Source organism: Octopus sinensis, linkage group LG18, assembly GCF_006345805.1.
Source record: "Octopus sinensis linkage group LG18, ASM634580v1, whole genome shotgun sequence".
Taxonomy (NCBI): domain Eukaryota; kingdom Metazoa; phylum Mollusca; class Cephalopoda; order Octopoda; family Octopodidae; genus Octopus; species Octopus sinensis.
In genome coordinates, this window is record NC_043014.1 from 53,891,982 (window position 1) to 53,917,166 (window position 25,185).

The 25,185-nt window shown below is 39.3% G+C and overlaps 2 protein-coding genes and 1 long non-coding RNA gene across 7 annotated transcripts in view; 1 reads left to right on the plus strand and 2 right to left on the minus strand.

Moving 5' to 3' along the window:
* LOC115221822 (coiled-coil domain-containing protein 153-like) overlaps positions 1 to 14,353 on the minus strand; it is a 31,912-nt gene extending 17,559 nt beyond the window's left edge. Inside the window, exon 1 of one of the 2 annotated variants that reach the window (XR_005002958.1) lies at positions 14,318 to 14,353. The gene's annotated coding sequence lies outside the window, so the exon portion shown is untranslated. The remainder of the gene's footprint in view (positions 1 to 14,317) is intronic. The other variant, XM_029792054.2, reaches the window with a different exon arrangement.
* LOC115221559 lies at positions 1 to 23,890 on the minus strand. 4 transcript variants are annotated; one of them, XM_036511076.1, is made up of 11 exons: positions 23,668 to 23,884; positions 21,491 to 21,520; positions 19,221 to 19,345; positions 17,841 to 18,004; positions 15,693 to 15,808; positions 13,661 to 13,788; positions 11,371 to 11,397; positions 10,209 to 11,340; positions 9,521 to 9,680; positions 8,172 to 8,240; positions 1 to 1,414 (listed from the first exon to the last, which is right to left on the minus strand). In XM_036511076.1, the coding sequence occupies exons 1-11, from the start codon at positions 23,807 to 23,809 to the stop codon at positions 1,228 to 1,230; spliced, it is 2,280 nt and encodes a 759-aa protein (XP_036366969.1). In that variant the 5' UTR covers positions 23,810 to 23,884; the 3' UTR covers positions 1 to 1,227. The 4 variants fall into 4 exon arrangements, with proteins under 4 accessions (XP_036366969.1, XP_029647621.2, XP_036366970.1 ...); XM_029791761.2 differs by having other exon boundaries at positions 10,209 to 11,397; positions 23,668 to 23,881; XM_036511077.1 differs by lacking the exon at positions 21,491 to 21,520 and having other exon boundaries at positions 10,209 to 11,397; positions 23,668 to 23,890.
* A 485-nt stretch (positions 23,891 to 24,375) lies between these two features.
* LOC118767066 overlaps positions 24,376 to 25,185 on the plus strand; it is a 5,237-nt gene continuing 4,427 nt past the window's right edge. Inside the window, exon 1 of the long non-coding RNA XR_005002959.1 lies at positions 24,376 to 24,467. This is a non-coding gene — a long non-coding RNA (uncharacterized LOC118767066). The remainder of the gene's footprint in view (positions 24,468 to 25,185) is intronic.

The following is a 25,185-nucleotide window of genomic DNA, read 5'->3' on the forward strand; positions in this document are numbered from 1 at the left end:
GATCTATTTGTATGTGCTTGTGTGTCTATATCTTTTACTAGTTTCAGTCATTAGACCGTGGCCATGCTGGGGCAGCACTGCCTTGAAGAACTTTCAGTCAAATGAATTGACTCCAGTACGTATTTATTTTGAGCCTGGCACTTCTTCTATCGACATAAGGGTATTCAGATATGAAGGGTGGTAGAAGTGGTCAGTGTCAGAGGTGATGGTCAGAAGGTGATTGGTGTAAAGGAGAAAGAGTGTGGGCAACAAAGTACACAGAGGCTGGTGAAGCATCGGATGGAGAGAGCTGCAACAACATCAACTGTGATGCTGTGGTCTGTTGGGAAGCCACTGGTCCAGGAGACAGGTGAACCAAACAGGTGAGCCATTCTGACGAGGGATTTGTGTGCCAGACACAGGTGAAGATTTTGTTTATGCCAAATACAACAATCCTGTTTTCACAAAATTTCTCAAGGACAAGTGGCCATTGGTCAGTAACATAGGAGATACAAAAGCAATATCAGTGGTCACTAAATGGGGGGGGTCGAGGTGTTTAGATAAAATTAGAATCAAAATATTTGACCTAAATATTAGTCACATCTTTGATCTATGACATGAAAAAATAGACTCTCACCAAATTTCATATTTAAAAATGTTTAAAGAAACCATAGAAAAACACACTGATCCAGGCTTACAGACATATTTACATTTCTCAATCACAAATAAAAATTAAACTAAAATAATTATAAATAAAAAAAAAATCTGTTTGGGTTTTCAAAAGAAAAAATAAAAGTTTCTCTTTTCTCCATTGATTCTCTATATTGGTAATCTTTCTTCAGATTTGTGGAAGGGACAGAAACTGAAGAAAAATTCTCAAGAGAACTTTTCAAAATTAATTGTTTATTTATCTGCGGTTTATTGGTTTTTTCTTATTTTTCTTTTAACAAAAAAGAACATCTGTGGTTGAACCATTATTGAGGCAGTTTTCTTTGAGATGATTCCAGAGGATATATCTCAAAATTTCTCAAAATATTCCTGACATAAAAAAGGAAAAAGAGAGAGAAAAAAAAAAGAAAAACCCAGGAGGGTAATTAATTTATCAAACACATTGAAGATAAAAGTATATATTTTCAAGTTGTTCATATTTCATTATCGACCAAAATGGATTGCAGAAATAAATATAAAAAAAGTCTTCCAAAAATTATATCACATTCATGGAAATTATTAAATAAGTTTAAAAAGAAATCAGTTTAAAAAGAAAACATCCTTCAAAATTTCCCGTTCACATATTTCTTCCAATTTCTCTGATTGAAAAGGTTTGGTAAGTTTTGGGGATAATCTGTGAGATTTCTTTGGGAAATGTTGTTTATGTGCAAGAGGCAGGTCAGATTCTATAGAATCAATCAAGTCGGCGAGACAAAGTGAAGATTGTCTGAAAAATAGGAAGAAATCAACCAGAAAATAAGTTCTCTCTTGAAAATACAGAACATTTAGTCAGGAGAACAGATTACAAGAAGTATTTGTTGGTTATAGGAAATTTCACTCTAAACATTTTTGTTCTAAGAAGCAAAAAGACAATTTCACCTTATGGACAATGATAAAGTATATTTTTAAAAGAAAAAGAAAAAAATGATTAAAGGTTTTACAAAAGTGTTAAATAGGAAAGTCTTTGTTCAATGTCAAACGTTAAACAAACAGGATGAGGTCATTCAAATCATATGAAAACTCCAAAAAAATGCTGCACAAATCATGGATTTTTTGCTATGAATTGTATTGAAGTGTTTCTCTCTGAAGTCTTCTAATGTCTGACATTGAATAAAGACTTTCATATTTAATGCCTTTATAAAATGCTTTATCACTCTTTCTTTTTATTAAAAAAAAACAAAAGAAAAAACTGATATAACAGGCTTTATAATTGTTCATACAGAGAATTTGTCTTACAGTAAAGTTTCTTGCTGTGAATTTTCCAAAGGCAAAAACGTTGAAAGTGAAATTTCTGCAAACACATTTGGTACACTTCAGCATCCACCACCCCCACCACCCCCACCACCCCCACCACCACCACCAACCCCACCAACCCCACCACCACCACCAACCCCACCAACCCCACCAACCCCACCACCCCCACCAACCCCACCAAACCATAAAGCAAAGTTTACTTCTGTTCACTCTCTCTTTCACTTCTTTCTGACATTGGACTGAGGCCATGCTGGGGCATCACTTTGAAGTGTTGAGTTGAACACATCAACATCCAGCACTAATTTTTTAAAATCTGGTGTTTATTCTATTGATTGCTAAGTTACAGGGATGTAAACAAACCAACACCAGTTGTTAAGCAAAGAAACACAAACACACACAAATATACATAATACCATGGGCTTCCACATAGTTTCCATCTACCAAATTCACTCACCAGAAATTAGTCAACTCAGAGTTGTAATGAAGGTACTTGCCTAAGGTGCCAATGCAACACAAGTGAAATGAAGATAAATTGCAAACCAAGCTTCTTTGGTTTCAATAAGGAATTCCTTACAATTCTTCAATTAAGGGAATCACTGATTCCTTGAAGAACAGTGTGATGGTTGAGTATTCCAAAGACAATGTAATCCCAGGGCAAAGGGTGATGGTGTGGAACAAGGCAAACCCCACTGAATTACTGGTACACTTCATCCAACAGGCTTCCATCAAATAATTTCATTCATTTCCAGACACCAACTTTCCAAATACAACAAAGTAAGATGGAATTCAGAATCCCATGATTACAAACGGAACTTTGTCGTCCAGGTTTGCTCTCTCTTTCCCTCTCCATCACAAACACACACACACACACATACACACATACACACAATTATATTGAGTGTGCGTTTATTTCTGTGGTATGAAAACTGATAAAATGTGTATGTAATTATATAAATAAATAAATATATATATATATATATATATAATTAATCAATATAGGGTGGCAAAAAATTTTGTAGAATGGCCTATTATGGCCGTTCCTTGATTGTGATGTTGAACTTATAAATGGTCTATGACTATTTAATTTTTTCCCACTAGGCCGCTGGTGGCAAAAAAATTCTACAAAATTTTTTGCCACCCTATATTGATTAATTATGAATTTTCTGGTTAATTCCGTAATGGAATCGGCGGCTTATATTTATTGGCTGCCGATAAATTTGGCGCGAGTGCGATGATTTGAAAATTTTAGGTCAGATATTGCCGAGGCAGGGATGGAAGTGCCTCGTGATAATATCTGTTCCGATCTGGCTGCTTCTTACTGACGAATCTATCGGCCTATGGAAGATTGGCTTGATTTAATTTAATCAGGTTAGTTTACCATTAAACAATAGATGAAACGGTGCATCGTATAAGAAACTACAGGGTAAATGTTTTTTTAATTTTCTCCTGGTTTGCGGTTGAAGCTTTGGCTGTTATTTCTAGTGGGTGAATGGCCTATTATGGCCGTTCCTTGATTGTGATGTTGATATTGATATATATATATATATATATATATATATATATATATAAAACATTATTGGTGAATTGAAGAAATGGAGCTGAACGCAGATTGAACAGAAATCGTTTTATTTCATTCTACACGTGTTTTCGAAAGGCACAAATTACCAAAATCCGATTGAATAATGGGACCATATTGTGTCTTTCTCTTCAGGAAGAAAAAAGGAAATCCGTTGGAAAAACAAAAACAGAACAGAGGCAGAGCAAAAAACAAATCGAACTGTGCTCCTAAGAGCCCATGGCGAAACTGTTTATCAGTGTATGTTGAGAACCGGTGGCTGAAGAATTCAACGGGTCAGGCATCGGTCAATCATGTGGGTGAGGGTGTATAGATGTTCTTTGTGACCGAGAATAAAGTTCTGACTATTTAAAGAATATTGGATGTTTTATAAGGGGCGAGAAAAAATCTACTTAGAGACGTGTGTGTGTGTATACTGTTCTTTATATGTGTGTGTTGGCGTAGGGGTAGAAAACATTTTTTGTGTACGTGTGTGCGTTTGATCGTTCGGCTGTCAGTGGCTACTGCCGTGATAACCGTTGGGTGGCAGAAAGAAAAAAAATAAAGAAATTATATATATATATTATGTTTTATGTGTGTGTGTGTGTGTTCATCTAAGCCTGCCTTGACAAGGAAACCCCCCGCTGTGAAAATGATAGATATCATTTTAGTTGCCAGGAAATCGTTTATTAAGTTTGATAATAAGTTGTGGATCCGTAAGGATACTCCCAATGAATTTGATGTGCCTATGGGTAGTTCGGATAGTGCACAGATAGCCGATTTGGTCGGAATATATATTCTCTACGAATTGTCCGATCAATTCCCGGAGATCGCGGGCGGCCTGTATCGTGACGATTGTCTGTTTTACCTGCAAAACACCACGAACAGAATAGTACAGAAAACTAAGAGCAGGTTAGCTAGGTTTTTTAATAGAATGGGCATGAGTATAGTTTTTGATAATGAACTCACCAAGGCTAATTTCCTAGACGTTACACTTAACCTTAATAGCGACTCATACTGCCCTTACCATAAGCCTTCCACTAATTTGAAGTATGTCAGTGTCTTCTCAAATCATGCCAAAACCGTAACAGACAATTTGGTTAAAAACATCTCTCTAAGATTGTCTGGCTTGTCCGCCAGTGCCGATATTTTTATGCAGAAAGCGGATTTTTATAACGCCGCACTATCCAAGGCCGGTTATAGGCAGAAGGTAATTTATATTGATCCGGCCCTTCCGATGCCATCATTCGGTCATCAGGATAGGGCCGTATATAATAACATTAACATTTTAAGTAAGGACGGGAGTGCGGCGGATACCGGGGTAGTCGCTCCCGCATTTAATTTAGCGAACAAGGATAATTATCGGTCCGGGAGGTCTTACACTAACCCAAGACCCGTTATTCATCCGAGAATCACCCACCCAAATGCGAGAGCTGGCGTCCCGACCCATCACACTGATAGGAATAAGCATATATGGTTTGTAATCCCCTTTGGTAAGCAGATTAGAACTAACCTCCCCCTCATGTTTAGACAAGCCATCGCCAATAACTTCCCCAGAAATTCCAAATATTACTCCACGGTTAACTCACATAAAGTTAGGATAGCTTTCTCCAACACTAAAAACCTCGCCCAGATAATCGCCTCCCATAATAATAGGCTACTTACTAAGACCCTATCACCTTTTTCCGGAGGCACAGCCTCTTCCGCTCCCGGTTTAATGCTCAGTAGGAATAATTATAGTAGTAATAATGATATGAGAGCCAGTACAGTGACACATAATCTCAGCTCCAGCCAGGGAGTACCCACTAGGGGTATAGTTATAAATAGGGGTGTTGTGGTTGATGGTAACAATGGGAGTAGGGTAGAGAGCCCCTTTAGCATCCCCAGCATCATTTCCCGCAATAGCAGTACCACGGGCAGTAGCAATGACAGCACTCTGATAGATAGTGGAGAATCAGGGGTTATTCCTATAGTTAATAGTGACGTAGTGGAAAATAGAGTAGTAAGCGGCTGCAGGTCTCGGAACGAATATAGTGACAGGAACGCAGTTCTAATTTCAGAAACCAATCCTAGCAGAGTAAGATTCACGTCGGCGAACTCCAAGATCAAAAACGCCGTCTACCAATGCAAGGTTTACACGGACTCAGATGCCTTCACTTATATAGGGGCATCATCCTCAAGATTGTCTTTGCGTGTCTCCAACCATTACGCAACTTTTCGGGACGTGAACAAGCGCCAGACCACGGGACTCAGTAAGCTAATATGGCGACTGAAGGATGCGAACTTAAGCTATAGGCTGGAATGGTCGGCTTTTCGATGCCCCCATTGGCGGCGTTACACTTATCTGGCCTTTAAATAGCGTTTATAAATAAGACCGGCACCCATAGCCCTTGGTAACAAATTCTGAAATAGCTTTTAAGATATCTACAATTAACCACTGCAAGGGAAATTACTCCTGTAAGACAAACGGGGCTTGTTTTTTCACAGCGGGGGGGTTTCCTTGTCAAGGCAGGCTTAGATGAACACACACACACACACATAAAACATAATATATAATTTCTTTAATTTTTTTCTTTCTGCCACCCAACGGTTATCACGGCAGTAGCCACTGACAGCCGAACGATCAAACGCACACACGTACACAAAAAATGTTTTCTACCCCTACGCCAACACACACATATAAAGAACAGTATACACACACACACGTCTCTAAGTAGATTTTTTCTCGCCCCTTATAAAACATCCAATATTCTTTAAATAGTCAGAACTTTATTCTCGGTCACAAAGAACATCTATACACCCTCACCCACATGATTGACCGATGCCTGACCCGTTGAATTCTTCAGCCACCGGTTCTCAACATACACTGATAAACAGTTTCGCCATGGGCTCTTAGGAGCACAGTTCGATTTGTTTTTTGCTCTGCCTCTGTTCTGTTTTTGTTTTTCCAACGGATTTCCTTTTTTCTTCCTGAAGAGAAAGACACAATATGGTCCCATTATTCAATCGGATTTTGGTAATTTGTGCCTTTCGAAACACGTGTAGAATGAAATAAAACGATTTCTGTTCAATCTGCGTTCAGCTCCATTTCTTCAATTCACCAATAATGTTTTAATTTCAATTATCCGCACCAACGCACGGTTGCAACGCCAGATGGTTGTACCTCCAACCGTGCTGTTCACTGCTGTGATTTTTGCTACTAAGGTATCGGTTAAACTTTTGATTAATCTACTACAAGATTATTCATCTTTCTATTTCACATAAATTATATATATATATATATATATATATATATATGGTGGAGGCGCAATGGCCCACTGGTTAGGCAGCGGACTCGTGGTCGTAGGATCGCAGTTTCGATTCCCAGACCGGGCGTTGTGAGTGTTTATTGAGCGAAAACACCTAAAGCTCCATGAAGCTCCGGCAGGGGGTGGTGGCAATCCCTGCTGTACTCTTTCACCACAACTTTCTCTCACTCTTTCTTCTGTTGGCCTGCTCGCTTAGCCAGCGGGGTGGCGTCATTTGAAGGCTAAAACAATGTGAAGCGCATTGTGACCAGCGATGCTTAGCAACATCCGATAGCCTGGTCAGTCATGGTGATCACGGTGATATATATATATATATCCCAACACGTTTTTTTTTTCTCCCAAGCCTTTCTGTTGAGGAGCATAGGCTTGAAAGGTCAAAGACTTTTCCATTGTTCCTGGGCGTTTAAACTGCTTTCGACTTTTCTTTGATAGGCCGGGTGATTCTTAGCCCCTTTGGAAAGAGGGTGGGGTGGTGTCAGTGACAGAAAAGGTATCTGACTGCAGGACACTCGGCCTCAGCCTACTCCTGTGTGACCCAGACAAGCATGGAAAAGAAGATGTTAAAACAATGAGGATGAGGATGCTGTTTCAAAATCCCACATGAGACTATTGAATGCTGTTATACATCGCTATTCACAATGCACTTTGCATCAGTTTAGCTTGTGAACGATGCCCCACCGCACTGGCCAGGCAACCAGGCCAACATCCCCACCCGACCCCGATTAGAAGGTCCGTTCCATCACAGGGTTACTCAATTACAGCCGAGTGGAATGGAGCAACATAAAATGAAGTGTTTTGTAGAGGAACACAATGCAGTGCCTAGCCTGGGAATCAAACCCAAGACCTGGTGCTTAGGAGTGCAACACCATAACCACTAGGCTACACACACACACACACACTCTTCATATGCAAACAGACACACAAGTGACTACACACACAGACACGTCTTACAATGCCTTCACTTCAACACAATGCTTTTACAAATGATGATGATGGCAATCCCTCAAGGTCGAGGATGATGGTCTTCGCGCAAATTTACTGGTGAGTCCATAGGTGACCGATAAGACCAATTCTTGCTTGAAAAGATCGGTCGCAGTGCGGACATCTAGTGCCGGAAGGGAGAGTCGCACGTGGTTGTTGTTGGCACTCCTTCCGTCGTTGTCTTTTCTCCTCCAGCTCTGCAGACCTTTTCGACTCGAAAGTCGCCATTCCCTCATGGATGGTGGTTTTCCAGAGTGGTCTGTTTTTTGCCTGTTTTTCACAAATATACACATATATACACACATTCAAAGCACTGTGTCACACGAGAATCTTCAAATGTTAAAATATAATGAAAACACCAATGGCTGACAAAGAATTTCTCTTACTTTGAGCTGCTTTGAGATGAAACACTGCAGCAATCTTCGGAATTTACCTTCGTTACCACTTCTCCAAGACTGAAAATATAATTATAGAAATATTAATTATTAGCACCAACCATTTAGTGGAGGATATCTATATCTGTCAAAGAAAAAAGACCTGCTGGAAATAACAGTCAAAATCTCCCTCAGATTACATGCTATCACCTTAAAGAGGAAAAAGGGATCCATTAGACAATTTAGTTTCCGATATATAAAAAATAGGGAATGGTCATGGCTGGAAAGCTTTTGGTCAGGGTTCAGCAGAGGTTAAACAACTACAACCAATACAATAAAACAATTAAAATGCACCAATGAAGGAACCTCTATGTAATTATTCAACCTGCAAGAAATAGCAGCCAAACTTCACTTGAAACACCATAGAATGAAAAAAAATAGGTCAAGTCAGCTAAGACACCCCATTCCTTTGAGAAACATCAGGTTGAGCCATTCTATACCAAGATGTTGGCTTTTATTGGGATTTCGAAACAGTATCATCATCATCCTCATCGTTTTAACACCTACTTTTCCATGCTTTCCTGTCATTGACACCCGACCCTGTTTCCAAACAGGGCAATAATCAACCCAGTCTATCAAACAACAGCCCAGCCCAGACATGTTTACAACAACACCATATGAAAGATCCTTTCATTTACAAACTGGAGAAAATATGAACTCACTACACAAATACACAAACCCACACATCTATCTATCTATATATATATATATATATATATATATATATATATATATATATATGGCTGTGTGGTTAGGGAGCTTGCTTCCCAACTACATGGTTTCGGGTTCAGTCCCACTGCGTGGCACTTTGGGTAGGTGTCTTCCACTATAGCCCTGAGCTGACTGGAGCTTTGTGATTGAATTCGGTAGGCGGAAGTTACTGCCATGTGTGTACGTGTGCGTATAGCTGCTCAGTGCCTCTCCGAAAGAGAGAGAGAGGGATATGTATGTATATATATAAAGGAATACAAAAAATGGGACAAGAACACGAAACATCCAGACAGTTGGACGATACAAAAAAGGGACAAGAAAGAACAAGGACAGGTCATTCGGAGTTTTCTTTCCTCAGTCAAGTTCCAGATTATCTTTGCAATTTCAGCTGATTATACTCGAGATTGCTCCAATCTGGCCAGCCCCAGGCCTCCTTCAATTTCTGTTGACTAAATCAACCCATAATCGTTTTGGTCAGCCCAAGAGGCCACAGAATGGGATTGAACCTGAAACCATGTGGTTGGGGAGTGACCTTCTTGACCACACAGCCATGCTTACTGCATAAATTTCCTCAAAGCAAATCCACTTACTTTGAATCAGAGACAACCTCATCACAGGGTTCTTTGGACACAATTTCACTTTTCAATGAAGCTTCTTCAGTGTCTTCACTAATATTACAAGAATTCTCTTTATCTTGGCAACTGATTGGTATTGCTTGACTGGTAAATGATAATTCAGGTATAGAATTTTCTGGAAGAAAAGTAAAGAAACACATTAATGAGTAAACAGCTCGTTAATTTACAATGTTTCCCTAACGAAGAATTTTAAGAAACTACAAACAGCAAATAGAAATTATATCCCAAAACGTACAAAAAAAAACACAAAAAAAAAACAAATATGAATCAGAAAATTTGAAGAGATTTTGCCCTAAAATAAAGTTAAACAATTCCAGCCTCGAAATCACGTGTTTAGCCATTCAAAACTATAGACTTTCATTTAATTTGGGTGGATTAAGAGTATTAACCTAATCTGACCTTCACCACCGTGCCCAATCTTATCAATCTCCACTGCTGACTTGACCAACTGCCACCCCTAATACTCTCATTACAGATTAAATGTGATCCCTTGCCTGCAACTTGTGCCAATCCAAAAGTCTGACCAGGGGCCTAAAAGGCACAGGGGGATTTCGTAGGTGGCAAGGGAAGTGTGCCTTATATGCTTGAAAATATGGTGAAATATTTTATATAAATGTTTAAAAAACAAAAAGAAGGAACTTACTACGATTAGAAATGGAGTTGAGTTGTAAAGGTTTGATGTCTGGATGATTAAGAATGGACATCAAACGGTTCCGCTCTTCATTCAATAATTCTCTTTGTTTCACAAGAAACTGTCGACGTTCTTCAAAGTCCATTTGACAAAATTGTGCAGCATTTAAATTATTTGCCAACAAATCAGGATGAGATGTTTTAGAAGCGTTTGATTGTAACGATGTGTTGTGTAGTTCCCCCTCATTAGTTTTGTCAGAAAGTACAGCTTTATTGGTTAAATCTGTGTTTCTGGAAGGTGCAGCCTGCAACAAGACATTTGGCAAACTGTGCAGAGATGAACGAAGACTTGATGTTTTATGTTTTGCATAATTGTTGTAAATATTGTTTCTCGAATGAGATGTATCGGAAAAGTTAAGATGCGCAAGTCTTTTATACGAGTGAAGGGTTTCTGGAAGACTAAATGCAGATCGGAAAGAATGGTGACCGGCACCAGCATTAACAGCGTTGGCAACTGTGTTTTGTGAACAGACTGAGCCACTGTAAGCAAATTCTGAGCTCCTCTGAGTACTCGACATAATCGGTTCTTGAAGAGGACCAAACAATCTCCGTTCATTTAATTTATCACATTTACTCTTTGGTTTTTCTAAATGATCCTTTGAAGTTACCATTTCCTCTGCATGCAAAGACACTGGCTCCCTAGTTTTAGAAATATTTATTTTGGCACCAGCCAAATCCTCAGTACATTCTTCAGTATAATTCATTTCTGAGGGAGCGAGACCTTTTTGAGAAGAGGTAGATTTCGCACTGGCCTCTCTGATATCTTTCAAAGATCTTTCTCTTGGTATTTCTCCATTAGCACAGTTTTGGGGTTCATCACGAGGACTGGTTTTGAATATATATTTAGCAGGTCTCAAGTCTTTCCTGGCAACATGAGACACCAAATTAGCTTTTTTATGATGTGGCAGCCTTCTTGATGAATGAATATTTAATGAGTTTGAATTCTGTGGATTTGAAATGTTGGAATTATTACGAGAAAGCGACATCGTTGCAGTTTTTGAGTGATGGACACAAATGTCTGAAGGTAAATTACAATGATTGCCTTGATTAGAAACACACTCATGAGTCTTGAAGACAGGCTGTTGCTTAGCAACATGTTCACAAGCACACTCTTGGGAAATGGTGCGATGTTGCACATTTTCCTAGAAAATCAGAAAATGATTCAATTTAGAAGTTAAACAAAAACATAATTCTTAAGTATTAAATTTTCACAAAAATATTTTAAAAATTTGTCCATTGATTCAATTCAAGATTGTTTTTTTTTCTGTTAGAAAAGCATGAAAAAATATCAATACCAGTAATTATCCTTAACGGAAAACACAATAAAGAAAGAGAAAATAAATTAAACAAATGGAAAGGCTGAAAAAAAAGAAAGAAAGAAAAATACCAACAAGAAGGGATTCTCATTTAAATGCTCCAACCTCAGACTCAACAATGTGAGACCTCCTCACACCTTTTCTACCACTACTGTAGTGGCCTTTGCTCTGTTACACCTGATAAGTCTTGTGCCATTCCACTAACATACTTGTCTCACCCCTTGCCATCAACTATATTGTTCACACACACCGAGGGCCCCGACACAAACCATTTTTCCTTGTGTTACCAGGACATCAATCTTCTCAAAGTCCCTGCTTTGCTATATTTTTCTGATTCATCTTGGACAGCCTTCCAAAGGCCAGGGCCACTGCCCCCAGATTCACATTCAATTATTAGGGGGAAAAAAATGAAAAGATTTCAATTTTTAGGATGATGTTGATTAAAGGCAAACAATGGAAGTGGTTCTTGGGATGTGCCATTTCAGGACCACATTTCATAATCCCTTCTCATGCATTGCTCGGTTGTTGGAAGAGCATTGGGGAAAGAAATGGGACTTGGGCAGAAACACATTTTCCATTTCTGTTATCTTTTAGTGAGTGGGGAAGGAGGTCAGTGAGCAAGACCTTTCACAGGGCCTCAAGGATTTGTGAAAGGGAGGAAGGAAGGCATCCTAATACCACACATGTGGCTTGCAATGGAACAGGCCCAGCTAAAAACACTCAAGCTGACAGGCAATGCAATTAAATCTGTTGTTGGATGAATTTACCACCAGAATAGGCCATGGTGAGATTTGAAGTCAGAATGCAACGGGCCAAAATGAATACCACAAGGTGTGCAGTCCAATGTTCTTACAATTCCAACCCATTGCCCTGAATTCGTACCTTTTTATTGAACCCAAAACAATGAAGGAAAAGTTGGCCTTGACAGAATTTGAACTCACATTGCCAAGCATCAGAACAAATATTGCAAGGTTTCCCATAAAACACACATCCGATGTAAAGGATGGCCTGGCCTCACCCTCACATGAGCATCGTACAACCAGAGGCACAACTCGATGTATTTCACCAATTCATTCAGTCAACTATCTTACGTGACACAGACCGGCTCAACTGGGGCTGCCCTGAGGTTGTACGACCACAACAACAACAGAAATAACATCTTGTAGAATTCCAGTTTGATTAATTCTATTGTTTTAATGTCTTAGTAAAGAAGTGGAACAGTAGACTGCCATCATTTGACTCTTTTAAGGCCCAGTGGAGCTGGTGGGGAAGAGAGCTGGTCCAAGTGCTTCAGATGGAAGATTGCTAGAGCCACCCAAGATATATCCAAGGAAAACTGTGAATAGATTCTGTTTGGTGCATCAAAACCCAGAAACAGTTTCTCCACTGGGCTTCCACATAGTTTTCAGCTACCAAACTCCACTCACAAGTCTATGGTTGATCTGAGTTCATGGTAGAAACACTTGTCCAAGGTGCCATGTAGTAGGATCAAACTCAAAACCACAAGGTATTAGTCACTTCCAAGGCTATAGTTGAACACACACACAAAGTAGAGTAGAGTAGGATGAAACCCAGAATCATGCAGTTGTGAAGTGAATCCTTGGCCCCACAGCGAATGCGTCAAAGGATGGAAAAGCAAAGTCGACAATTTTCCCCACTTAGAACAACATAAAAGACTGAAGCGAATACTAAATAATAATGTCGTTTGGTGTTTGCTCCATTCCTTTATGTTACTCTAAGCATGAAATATAAGTCAGTCTTGGCTTCCTTCCATGGAAGCGGGTGGGGTGTGCTTTCCATTGTGAGGGGGGGGGTCTGTTGTCTGCAGGAAAGTCAACAAATCTGGGAGACTGCTGGTTTGTGTCAAACTAATGCAAACAACTTGAGGCTGAGACAAAAGAAAAAAAAAATTAAGCTAGCGAGACAGCCTGTTTATGATCATTTAATTAGCAAGAAATAGCAACTCAATCTCCAACAAAACACATTTTAAAAGCATAAAAAATGGTGAAGGACCTTCGGAAAGAAGGTTTGGTTGGTCAGAATTAATCAGGAGGAGATAAACAAAATTTAAAACATTTGCCAAACATACTTTGGTGTTGATTATTTCTTGGAGATTTTGGTCAGATTTTGGGTTCCTCTTTTGGTCTTGTATTTCAGTAAGAATGTGTTGGTAAATACTCAACAGATGTTGGCAGTCCATCATTTTACACAGAATTTCTGCACAAAATAGATAAAATAGACAAAGCATTAATTATGTATGTGTGTGAGTGTGTCCATATGTATTTTCATTTTATATATACATATCATCATCATCGTTTAACGTCCGCTTTCCATGCTAGCAAGGGTTGGACGGTTCAACTGGGGTCTGGGAAGCCAGAAGGCTGCACCAGACCAGTCAGATCTGGCAGTGTTTCTACAGCTGGATGCCCTTCCTAACGCCAACCACTCTGTGAGTGTAGTGGGTGCTTTTTACGTGCCAGACGAAGCTAGCAACGGACACGGTCGGATGGTGCTTTTTACGTGCCATATATATATATATATATATATATATATATATATATGGCGTTAGGAATGGCATTCAGCTGTAGAAACATTGCCAGATCAGATTGGAATCTGGTGCAGCTGCCGGCATCAGTCAAACCGTCCAACCCATGCCAGCATGGAAAACAGATGAGGATGATGATATATATATATATATATATATATATATATATATATGAGTGTGTGTGTGTGTGTGTGTATATATATATATATATATATGTGTGTGTGTGTGTGTGTGTGAAGAGAGAAAGAGAGGGAGGTAGGGAAGAGCAAACATGACTGATGACTGGAAGTTAAGAAGCTCACTTTGCAACCATGTGATTTTGGGTTCAGTCCCACAATACAGGACCTTGGGCAAGTATTTTCTACTATGGCCCTGCACCAACCAAAGCCTTGTGAGTGGATTTGGGAAATGGAAAATGAAAGAATCACACTGTATACCTACGTAGACCCATACAGATATATGTGTGTGTGTGCATGTGCTTACTTATGTCACCTTGTCTTGGCATTGTTTGCTAATTGCAAATGTCATTGTTAAAGAAGGAGGGTCGTTCATTTGCAATCTTCCAAGAAACCCAACCTGGCCCTTGAGCTGTTCAGTGTTTCACAGACAGGGAGAAATATAGATGTTTTCAATCTAATTTGAATTCTTTGCAATCAAATTTGAATTTTTCAATTGGTGCTCTAGCCTTGAAGAAAAAAAAGAGTTAAACTACATTAGCCGTAAAGGAATACATGTCTATCTTATCTAACTCGTCCAGTAGAGCCCACCAACTGATATCTGAAAAGTTCGATGAAATAATTCATGAACTCTGCGATAGCTTCTACCAAAAGATGCTGCGTTACGTCGACAGGTCTGAACAAGGGGAGATAATAGAAAAAGAATCATTCGTTTATTATCTCCCCTTGTTCAGACCTGTCCACATAACGTAGCATCTTTTGGTAGAAGCTATCGCAGTGTTCATGAGTTATTTCATCGAACTTTTCAGATATCGATTGGTGGGCTCTACTGGACGAGTTAGATAAGATAGACATGTATTCCATTATGGCTGATGTAGTTTAACTCTTTTTTTTCTTCAAGGCTTGAGCACCAATTAATAAATTCAAATTTGAGTGCAAAGAATCCAAACTAGATCGGAAACATCTCTATTACCTTAATTCAAAACAGGCGAGGGTTAATAAAAGGCAGAACATCCCATCATCGAAAATGAGTCTCAACAAATTTTATATGACCCATGCAACCATGGGAAAATGATGTTAAAAGAATGATAATAATTATATACATATATCTAATTTATATATATTATCGACCACACATAGTGTATGTGTTCTGCTTGTTCATAATTGAATATATATACTAGCAGCTAAGCCCAGTTTCACCTGGTCAGTTTGGATGATGTGGCTGTAAAACCTACTCTGTTAATTCAATGATGGTGATCAATCTTATATAATCAGAGCAGAATTGTTATCAAGCTTTGGAGATTTAGTGAAAAGGCAATGAGAGAGAGAGGGAGAAACAATTGCTATTCGCAGTCATCTTCAGGTGAAAATAAACTTGACTAAAACAATAAAGAATTTACGTTTGTGGTCATCGGTGAGGGTTTTCAGTTGATCTGTTAAACGTTGGATTTGAACTTCAAAATTGCCACGTTCTTTGTTTAATTGTTCCTTGACATTGTCCCGTTCATCACCAAGTCTACCAAAATAAGATAATAATAATAATAATAATAATAATAATAATAATAATAATAATAATAATAATAATAAAAAACATTGTGTACAGTGCTCAGGTGCACTACAACTCATCTAAAGTGTATATATAATCAGGTGTAGTTTCGGCGGATTTCGGAAAGCATGAGGGCCTTAAAGGATGCAATGTCATGGCAGTCAACAACTGACGCAGGCAGTTTATTCCATGCTTCAGCAACTCTGAGCGTGAAAAGATGTTTCCGAAAGTCATGGGAGCTGTGTTGTTTTCTGACTTTGTAGGCATGTCCACGCGTGTTGGACACATGGAGATCAAAAAGGTGTTCAGTGTTGTTGTTGGTGAGGTGGTTGATAACTTTGTGGGTGTTTACCAAGTCCATCGCCAGACGCCGGAGCTTCAGTGAATCCATGCCCAGGGAAACAAGGTGCTCAGAGTATGGTAGAGTATACCTTTGGTCATTTAATTTTCATCAGAAGAATGGTAAAATGAGTTAATCCTTTCATTATATTTCTATTGAAGCACATAAACTTTCAGTCAATTTTAAAAATAAATCAAGAATTTATTAAAATAATTCTGTCATAATTAAACAGGTCTCTGGAACATAAATTAACATGAAACTTTCATGGAAGAAGCTTTTAGTTAAGATCACTTTAAGACAGAGAGTTCGTCTCAAAGAGTGTGTCAACCTGACCAAGTGAAGTTATTTGGAATAAACAGCCCAATTTTATGGGAGCTAAATTTCTCAGAATGTTAAAGAGGTTAAAATTGTATTCAAAATCACAGAGTTTCCAACATTTTCTGGCAAAAATGAAAAAAAGCTAGAGCTGGACAGGTGAATTTAAGTTCACAGGTTCAAACCTTGCTAAAAACTATTGTAAGAGGAATAAAGTGGTTTATGGAGTGATATCCACGTGTTTAATTAATACACAGTATTGTTGTGAAATTAGGTTTCAAGGTTAAACCACACTCACCTCTGCTTTCCAAATTGCATAAAACTACTTATTAGAAATATGGCTGTGTGGTTAGGGAGCTTGCTTCCTAGCTACATGGTTTCGGGTTCAGTCCCACTGCGTGGCACTTTGGGTAGGTGTCTTCCACTATAGCCCTGAGCCGACCAGAGCTTTGTGATTGAATTCGGTAGGTGGAAGTTACTGCCGCCTGTGTATGTGTGCGTATAGTTGCTCAGTGCCTCTCCGAAAGAGAGAGAGGGGGATATATTATTATTATATTGGTATGACTCGTTACCATAAAAGTACAAGATTGACAGCCTGGCATCAATGACTAAAATATCAATGAAAGGTTGTGAAAAAATAGCTTTTAGCAAAGTTTGAACATCTTGAATTCAGCAGTTGAGCCACATGTCTGCTAACAGCAAAGGATTCTCTCTTTGGGCAAAGAGTGGATTGTGCACACTTGTTTACAAAGTGAAATGCTGCACGGTTGAAATATTGGACGCAGAGGGCGTGCAAAGGCTGGAGAAACATGATGCGATCCTGTTTCACTGGATGGGTAATGTTAGCGTGTTTCAGCAAGTCAGATGCAGTAAGAGAGACGACTGCATTGATATGGGCATGTAACAAAGCTGGATGCTGACAGATGGGTAAAGAAGAGTAAGGGGAACTGACGTTGTGGATGAGGAAGAGCAAAGAAGATACAGGTGGAAGTGTTGAAAGCTCATCCTAAGTTGTTGAACTTCACAAAGAATGACTTTTGAAATGACTAAGAAGTACATATCTTGACCAGCGCCATCATCTGTGTGTGCCTAGTCTTCCTAATAAAGTTAGGTCCCATGGTTAAAGAAAAGTGAGTGAAGAGATACAAGATTGGAAATGAATTATTTAAGATCCCAATTAAATCCAGTTTCTAGTCTCACAGTTAAGGTTAGAAATGGTGTGTCACATGACCAGAATAATGTCTCAGCTTACATTAACAAACAAAAAGCAAAGAATAAAGACAACAAATAAAGAAATGTGTTGCCATAGTGAACAAAAAAAAAGAATGAACAAGAAAAAAAACTGACTTAGCTAGTTCCAAAATGAGATTGGCCACACGCAGTTTGTCTTCGTGGCAAAGATCTTTGAGCAGCACTTTGGAATGGTCTTCCGCTGAATTTGCATCATCACTGAGTTTAGTGGAAGCTGATAGTTTACCAGACAATCGGCTGGTCTTAGGATCAGATGACATCTTGGAAATAATATTGAGAAAAAGGAAATTCATTGAAAAATCATAAAATATAAAAACTGAGAAACTGCTTAAAACAACATCATCATCATCATCGTTTAGCATCCGCTTTCCATGCTATCATGGGTTGGACGGTTCAAATGGGGTCTGGGAAGCCAGAAGGCTGCACCAGGCTCCAGTCTTATCTGGCAATGTTACTATAGCTGGATGCCCTTCCTAACGCCAACCACTCCGTGAGTGTAGTGGGTGCTTTTTACGTGCCACCCGCACAGGTGCCAGACGGGGCTGGCAAACGGCCATGGATGGATGGTGCTTTTTATGCGCCACCGGCACAGGGGCCAGGCGAGGCTGGCAACGGCCACGATTGGATGGTGCTTTTTACGTGCCATTAAAAAAGATAAAGTGGTAAATATTCAATAAAATATTGATGATTTTTTTGTAAATAAGTAAAGATATACCGTATTATAACATGTATGTTATTTGAAAAAAGGTCTTGTAAGGGATTATGATACTATCCATGTATAAGAAACTTCCATATTTTTTTAACCTAATTATTGACAATTAGGTTATACCCGTTAAAATAGGGTATTTAACTGTCATGGCTCCCCAGTTATAAAAGAGAAAGTTTCAGGACATAATCTCTGATAACAGGGAGACAAATATAAGGGAAATGGTCGAGAGGATTGGACAGGATGTGCATCTGCTACCTTAGGTTGACCAATACCAGGTGTGTGGGATTTAGTAGAGGGAAACCGTGCAAAAGTTCATTTTGTATATATGTGTGTGTGTGTATGTGCTTACATTATTAAAAAAACTAGCATTGTTCATGTTGTGTTGTTGCATGCCTTATAACTTAGTGGTTTGTCAAATAGAGATCAATGAAATAAGTACTGGGATCTGTATCATCATCATTCTACGTCCACTTTCCATGCTGACATGGGTTGGAAGGATTGACAGTGGGCTGTACCAGGTTCCGCAGTTTGATTTTGGCCTGGTTTCTACAGCTGGATTCCCTTCCTAATGCCAACCACTTTACAGAGTGAGGGATTTTCACATGGCACCAATCTCTCTTTACATAAGCACCATGATTTTAGGATATCAATTCTGTTGTGGTGGTATCCTAAAACAATAATATATAACTAACAAAGCCATTGACTGTTATATCAAAGATGTTCAAGGATTCAAAAACTTTAAAAGAGCAAAGAAAAACTCTACTTACAGGGTCTGTTTGAGGGGAAATTAAATTGTGTCTAGAATTGGTCAAAAGAGGAGATTTGAAATGAACTTCTTTGCATGGCTGCCACTTCACTTTTCTTGCCCTTTTGTTGCAATTCATGTCTACACCTAACACAAAATGAAAAGGAAAGTGAAATAATCGTTTTGAAACATGGGATCTGAAAGCACATAATGCTATACGCAATACATGTAAATATTAAGTTGAAAAACACTTTAGACAGAAAAAGTTATGGGCTGTTCATGGGACTTGAACCTACAAAGAAAAAAAGCTAGAGCTGGACAGGTGAATTTAAGTTCACAGGTTCACAGGAATAAAGAGGTTTATGGAGTGATATCCACGTGCTTAATTAATACACAGTATTGTTGTGAAATTAGGTTTCAAGGTTAAACCACACTCACCTCTGCTTTCCAAACTGCATAAAACTACTTAATTAGAAATATAATAATATATTATTATTATATTGGCATGACTCGTTACCATAAAAGTACAAGATTGACAGCCTGTAGATATGAACAGCCTTTGATTTTTTCTATCCAACAGGATATTTCAACTCAGTATTTACATTCCATTATTTAAAGCTTTTTGTGAGGAGAGCTGTGTGAAGAAGTGCCACTCCCAAACAGTGGAAGGAATCCAGGGCAGAGGGAGACCCAGGAAGACATGGGATGTGTTGGTGAAGCTTAACCTTCAAACGTTGGGCCTCTCAGAGGCAATGACAAAAGACCAAAACCTTTGGAGAAATGCTGTGACTGAGAAGACCTGACAAATAAAGTGAGTCCACAGCTGTAGCCTACACCAGTGTTGCATAACCAGCCCACTTAACAAAAGTACCTTTGGATCATAGGGTGACATGCCGTGCCTGAGGAGACCTATTGAGTCAAGTACATCAAAATCAAAATCAAATTTCAAATGGAAACTGTAGTTGTGACCCCCATGCCAGTGGCACATAAAAAGACCATCCGAATGTGACCAATGCCAGTGCCACCTTCACTGGCTTCCGTGCCAGTGGCACATAAAAAGCACCATCGAATCATGGTCAATGCCAGCTCCTCTGGCCCCTGTGCCAATGGCACATAAAAAGCACCCACTACACTCTCAGAGTGGTTGACGCTAGGAAGGGCATCTAGCTGTAGAAACACTGCCAGATCAGATTAGGGCCTGGTGCAACCTCCTGGCTTCCCAGACCCCAGTCGAACCGTCCAACCCATGCCAGCATGGAAAACAGACGTTAAATGATGATGATGTGATGTATCTCAAGAACTACAATTTCAAAAAAAAATTACCCTATTAACTCATGTGTGAGTCACTCTGCTTGATCTGGGACCTCACTCGTACTCAACACAAAGCTATGAATGGAAAAAGTTTTGCACCAAGGTTTAACACAAAATTAGGGAGTGCAGCATACACAACATGGTATTAACACACGTTTGACCATCAGGGATTGTTTGTGCAACAAGATCCTAATTTATTCTCCATAATTTTCTTCTTTTTTAATGAATTTATCTGGAGGAAAGGATCCTACATCCATGATTTTTGCAAACATTCTGAGCTCAGTGACACTGATGGGGTTAGCATTCCTCTCAGGCAGCTGCTGAAATACATGTCCAGAGATGGGATTCCAGACAACTGAAGTCTGGAGAGATTTACTGGTGAGGGATGTTGATATAGTTTTACAAAAACCATGGTGTTAGTCACTGCGGAAGGAGGAAGATAAAATCTTATATGACAGGCCAATAAGGGGCAAGGCCAAAGGGGTCAGCTATCTTAGAAATAAGACACACCATGGCATGTTTCTGAAAATCAGGATATTTCCATGTAGCAAGGATGAAGTGTGTTCTGCTCTGGCACTCATTACAGAAGGGCCTTGTCAGGGACTGAAGGGACTTCTGCACTTGACATGTATATATGCACAAGATTGAAAAACACTGACAATGGAATAAAGAATAATGACTTGTAGGCACATGGTGGTATTCTGTTATTCAACAATAAAACAAATTTTATAAAAGTCAACACCACCAGGTCCTACTGTGTGCTTTACATTATTTTGTTAGGGTTGTAGAAATAACCTTAACAAAATAATGAAATAAAGCTTAACACATTCTTAACTACAGTAAAAAATATGATGTGACTGTGTGACAGTTGTGGCAGGGTTTGAACCAGCGACTTGTAGATTAGTAATCAATGGGTTTAATGCCAACAGTTTTAACACATGATAAATAGTTAACAGAAACAATTCTCAAAGACGATCTTACCAGGTATGTACACGCGAGTAGCACAGGAATCTGAAAGAGAAGAGGAACACAGAAACTACTGAATGTTCTTTTAGAAAGCATTTGTAATATCTGCTGATCTTGTTTGTAACATTTATTGATGGGTTTTACACGGAGGAGATGGAGACACAACACAAGATGGAACAAAAGCAGCCGAAAGGTTAGAAGAAATAATGATACTGGACAATGGAGAGGTTTTAGCCAGGGCCGATGGTGGTGTGATAAAATGTATGCAGTTTATGCTGTAAAATGTTTGAAAATAGAAACAGGATTGAAAGAAAAGTCAATAAAAATATGACAGGAATGGCTGTGAGGTTAACAAGTTCACAACCATGTCACTTCAAGATCAATCCTACTGCATGGCACCTGGGATAAACCTCTTCTACTACAGTCCCAGGCTGACCAGTGCCTCAAATTTGGTAGACAGAAACTGTGAGGAAGTCCATTGTGCGTGTGTGTATTAAACTGCATCTAGGAACAAAGCTCCAGTTCAGGAATTCAGGAGCTGTGGGGACGGTGGAGTCGCCCCTTCATTACCATAACTCTCAGGTTTATTCTGACATGGAACAGCAGTATCTATAGGAGTTCTATATAAGGGTTAAATAGATTTCCCAGGAGTAGAGGATGCTCCCCCTTACTTTTGAAAAAGCCATGGGAAAGGCAGCTCTTCTAAGGGGAAGATCCTCTGACACTTGCAGCCAAAATAGTAGCAGTGATCCTTCAGTTCTTGTCACTGGAACCAGCTGGCTATTGACACACTTTCTGAAAGCGTGCCAACAGCCAGCTGGAGGAAATGTCTACCTGGGGCTACAAACTACAGTAGCATCCACCCTTAAGGGTTAGCCACATTTAAGTGGAAAATATACATCATAAAAATAAATCTGTTCTATGTCTATATGTAAGTGTGTGTGTGTGTGTGTGTGTGTATTTACACCTGAAGGGGCCATACAGAAACATGCTACATTCCCCAAATTTACAAATTGCCATTTTAAACAAGTGACAACTAAGATTAATTAAACTGAGTTAACCATTCTATGATGAATTTTATGGACATAAAATGACATAACCTTAGAATTTATACAGAGAATCTTGGGAGTCCAACATACCGTCTCTGTGATCCCTTTCCATTTTATACCGGAGGTCATTGGGTACGTACATATTCGACATCTTTACCGTGAGTGCGCGCACGCTATCATTCGTCAAAAAATGTACAAATTGGCGAGAAATTCAATAAACAGGTAGTTTCAATAAAAGACAAAAACTTGTTTATTTTGTCCGAGAGACACAGACACTCCCTAGTCACTGATGTCTTCCATAAATGCAGGGGACCAGGAATGGTCCCTTAGAAACCTGTAACCAACGACGCTGTTTACAACATGTCGATAAAAATACAAAATAAAGCAGCAAGTTGCTGGTTTGCTGACAATCATTAGTTTGTAGACGGCTTGTTTATGTTCCGTTTAAGCGTTTTGTTGTAGGGTCCCAGAACAGCCCTGGCCTATAACAGTAACGTAGCTGGAGAGGGCGAAGGGCCCCGAGCGACGCTTTTCGGGGACGACACTTAAGGGTCCGCTGTGAGGAGGGGGTTACAAATTCATGGGTTGCCCCGAGCGGTTCCACTGCCGTATAAACTTCCTACGTGAAACTGTGGAGTAATTTGAGACATCACGCTGCTATCTTTAGCTGGTCGAAGGACCATATACAAGTTCCTTCATAGGTGAGTGTTTAGCCTGTTGATATTTAGGCCCCAGGTCAGCCTCGAACAAGCTAACCAAGTATTAAATGTATTCCGACCATGACCAACCTCGTCTTTCTATAAATAACTGCGTATCTTCGACCACACTAACCTATGTGTCGCTTTGGCTGCTGTTTCTAACAGGCCCACGTAGGGGCTTCCACGTAGGGGCTTGTGTTTATCTTGAAACATTATAAACGTTAACAGGTCTCGACATGCCAGCCTTTCTATTCACCGTACCACCATTTGCTCAGTAGCAACGACGGTTGTCAACAGATTATTATTATTATTATCCCCAAAATACACGGACGACCAGAAAAAACGGTCGACCCCGAAACCAAAACCAAAAACGGGTTTCTTTTTGTTGCTGTTGTTTCACCCTCTTTTTTGTAAATTTGTGGATAAAGAGAAACAAGTCGTTCACCTTCACTTTTCCAAACGATGTCGTTCTTCGTCCAACTGTTCGCATTTAAACTGCCATCCGTCGACGGCCGCCTCCACCCACTCGGGCTGCTGTTTCTCGCCTCTCCGGTCTCTCGTCGCTGCAGACTCAAACCCGTCGCCATTCTACAATCAACCAATCAACGCAATCCTTCGCACGGCGCATGTGCAAACAGCATCCGACGTCCAGTCTTAATTGTTCCCGCGATCCTCGCTTCTTGTTTCGCTTTCAATTAAACAAAGTTCTCTTTCTTTTCTACCCACAAGGGGCGAAACACACAGAAGGGGACAAACAAGGACAGACAAACGTATTAAGTCGATTATATTGACCCCAGTGCGTAACTGGTACTTATTTAATCGACCCCGAAAGGATGAAAGGCAAAGTCGACCTCGGCGGAATTTGAACTCAGAACGTTAAGACGGACGAAATGCCGCTAAGCATTTCGTCCGGCGTGCTAACCATTCTGCCAGTTCGCTGCCTTTCAGCGTGAAAAATTATATCAGGATGTCACATGGTGGCAGCGTGTTAAAGAAAAGCTTAACCCAATTTTTTTTCATATTCAAAAAGTAAAACATTAACAAAATTTTTTAACTAAATATAAACAAAAATTAAGTTAAATTGTCGTCATGGTAACGTGATGCTTTCGTTTTCTGATAGCGATCAAATAAGTCGGAAGTCTTCACGCAGAAATTTATTCTCTGCGGGATTGTAATTTGTCAACTTCCCGAAATTTGTTTATTTACATCCTGAAAGCTTTTCCTGAAATCTTTCAAAATTGACAGGTAAAAATTATTTACGAACATCAGGTATTAAAAAGTTGTTTGATTATCAAATTTAGGGTTCCAATTAACATAACTTAGTTTACTTTTTCCTTAATTGCTTTAAATTCTGTAAAATCCTGAGATTTAGATTTCCTGATTAGGAAGTCTTTTGTATTTGACTTAATTAAAGTAAACAATCCGGGGAAAACCAGTTGATCTCCTGAAAACACAACGGAGTTTAACAAATTTTAAAATTACAATCAATAATTCCACATTCATAAACAGAGTTCGCCTAACGCTCGGTCAGGTGCTGCTAAAAATAACAGCTAAATACCCTTTAAATCACACAAACTTCCTTTTTTCTTTTTGCATAGTCGTATGATTTTCCGTGTGTAGAAGAACAAATTCGCAAAAGTTTTCTGAAAATTCTATAAAATGGAAAGGTTTTGAGGGGTTCTATGCTGTGGGGAGAGCAAAATTCCTGCAAAAGTTTTACAGATGTTTTCGAAAAGTAGAATGATATGAAATAAATGGTTGTGTTGCTGGAATGATGTCTGTTGCTTTATTATTATTACCTATTTATTACCCACAAGGGGCTAAACACAGAGAGGACAAACGGATTAAGTCGATTATATCGACCCAGTGCGTAACTGGTACTTAATTTATCGACCTTGAAAGGATGAAAGGCAAAGTCGACCTCGGCGGAATTTGAACTCGGAACGTAACGGCAGACGAAATA

Coding starts and splice junctions, on each gene's coding strand:
- LOC115221559 (XM_029791761.2), bottom strand. CDS start 23,809: ATGGCGACGGGTTTGAGTCTGCAGCGACGAGAGACCGGAGAGGCGAGA. Junction 21,521..23,667: donor CATCGTTTGGAAAAGTGAAG/GTGAACGACTTG, acceptor CTTCTCTTTCAG/ATTCCTGTGCTACTCGCGTG. Junction 15,809..17,840: donor CTCATTTTGGAACTAGCTAA/GTCAGTTTTTTT, acceptor TTATTTTGGTAG/ACTTGGTGATGAACGGGACA.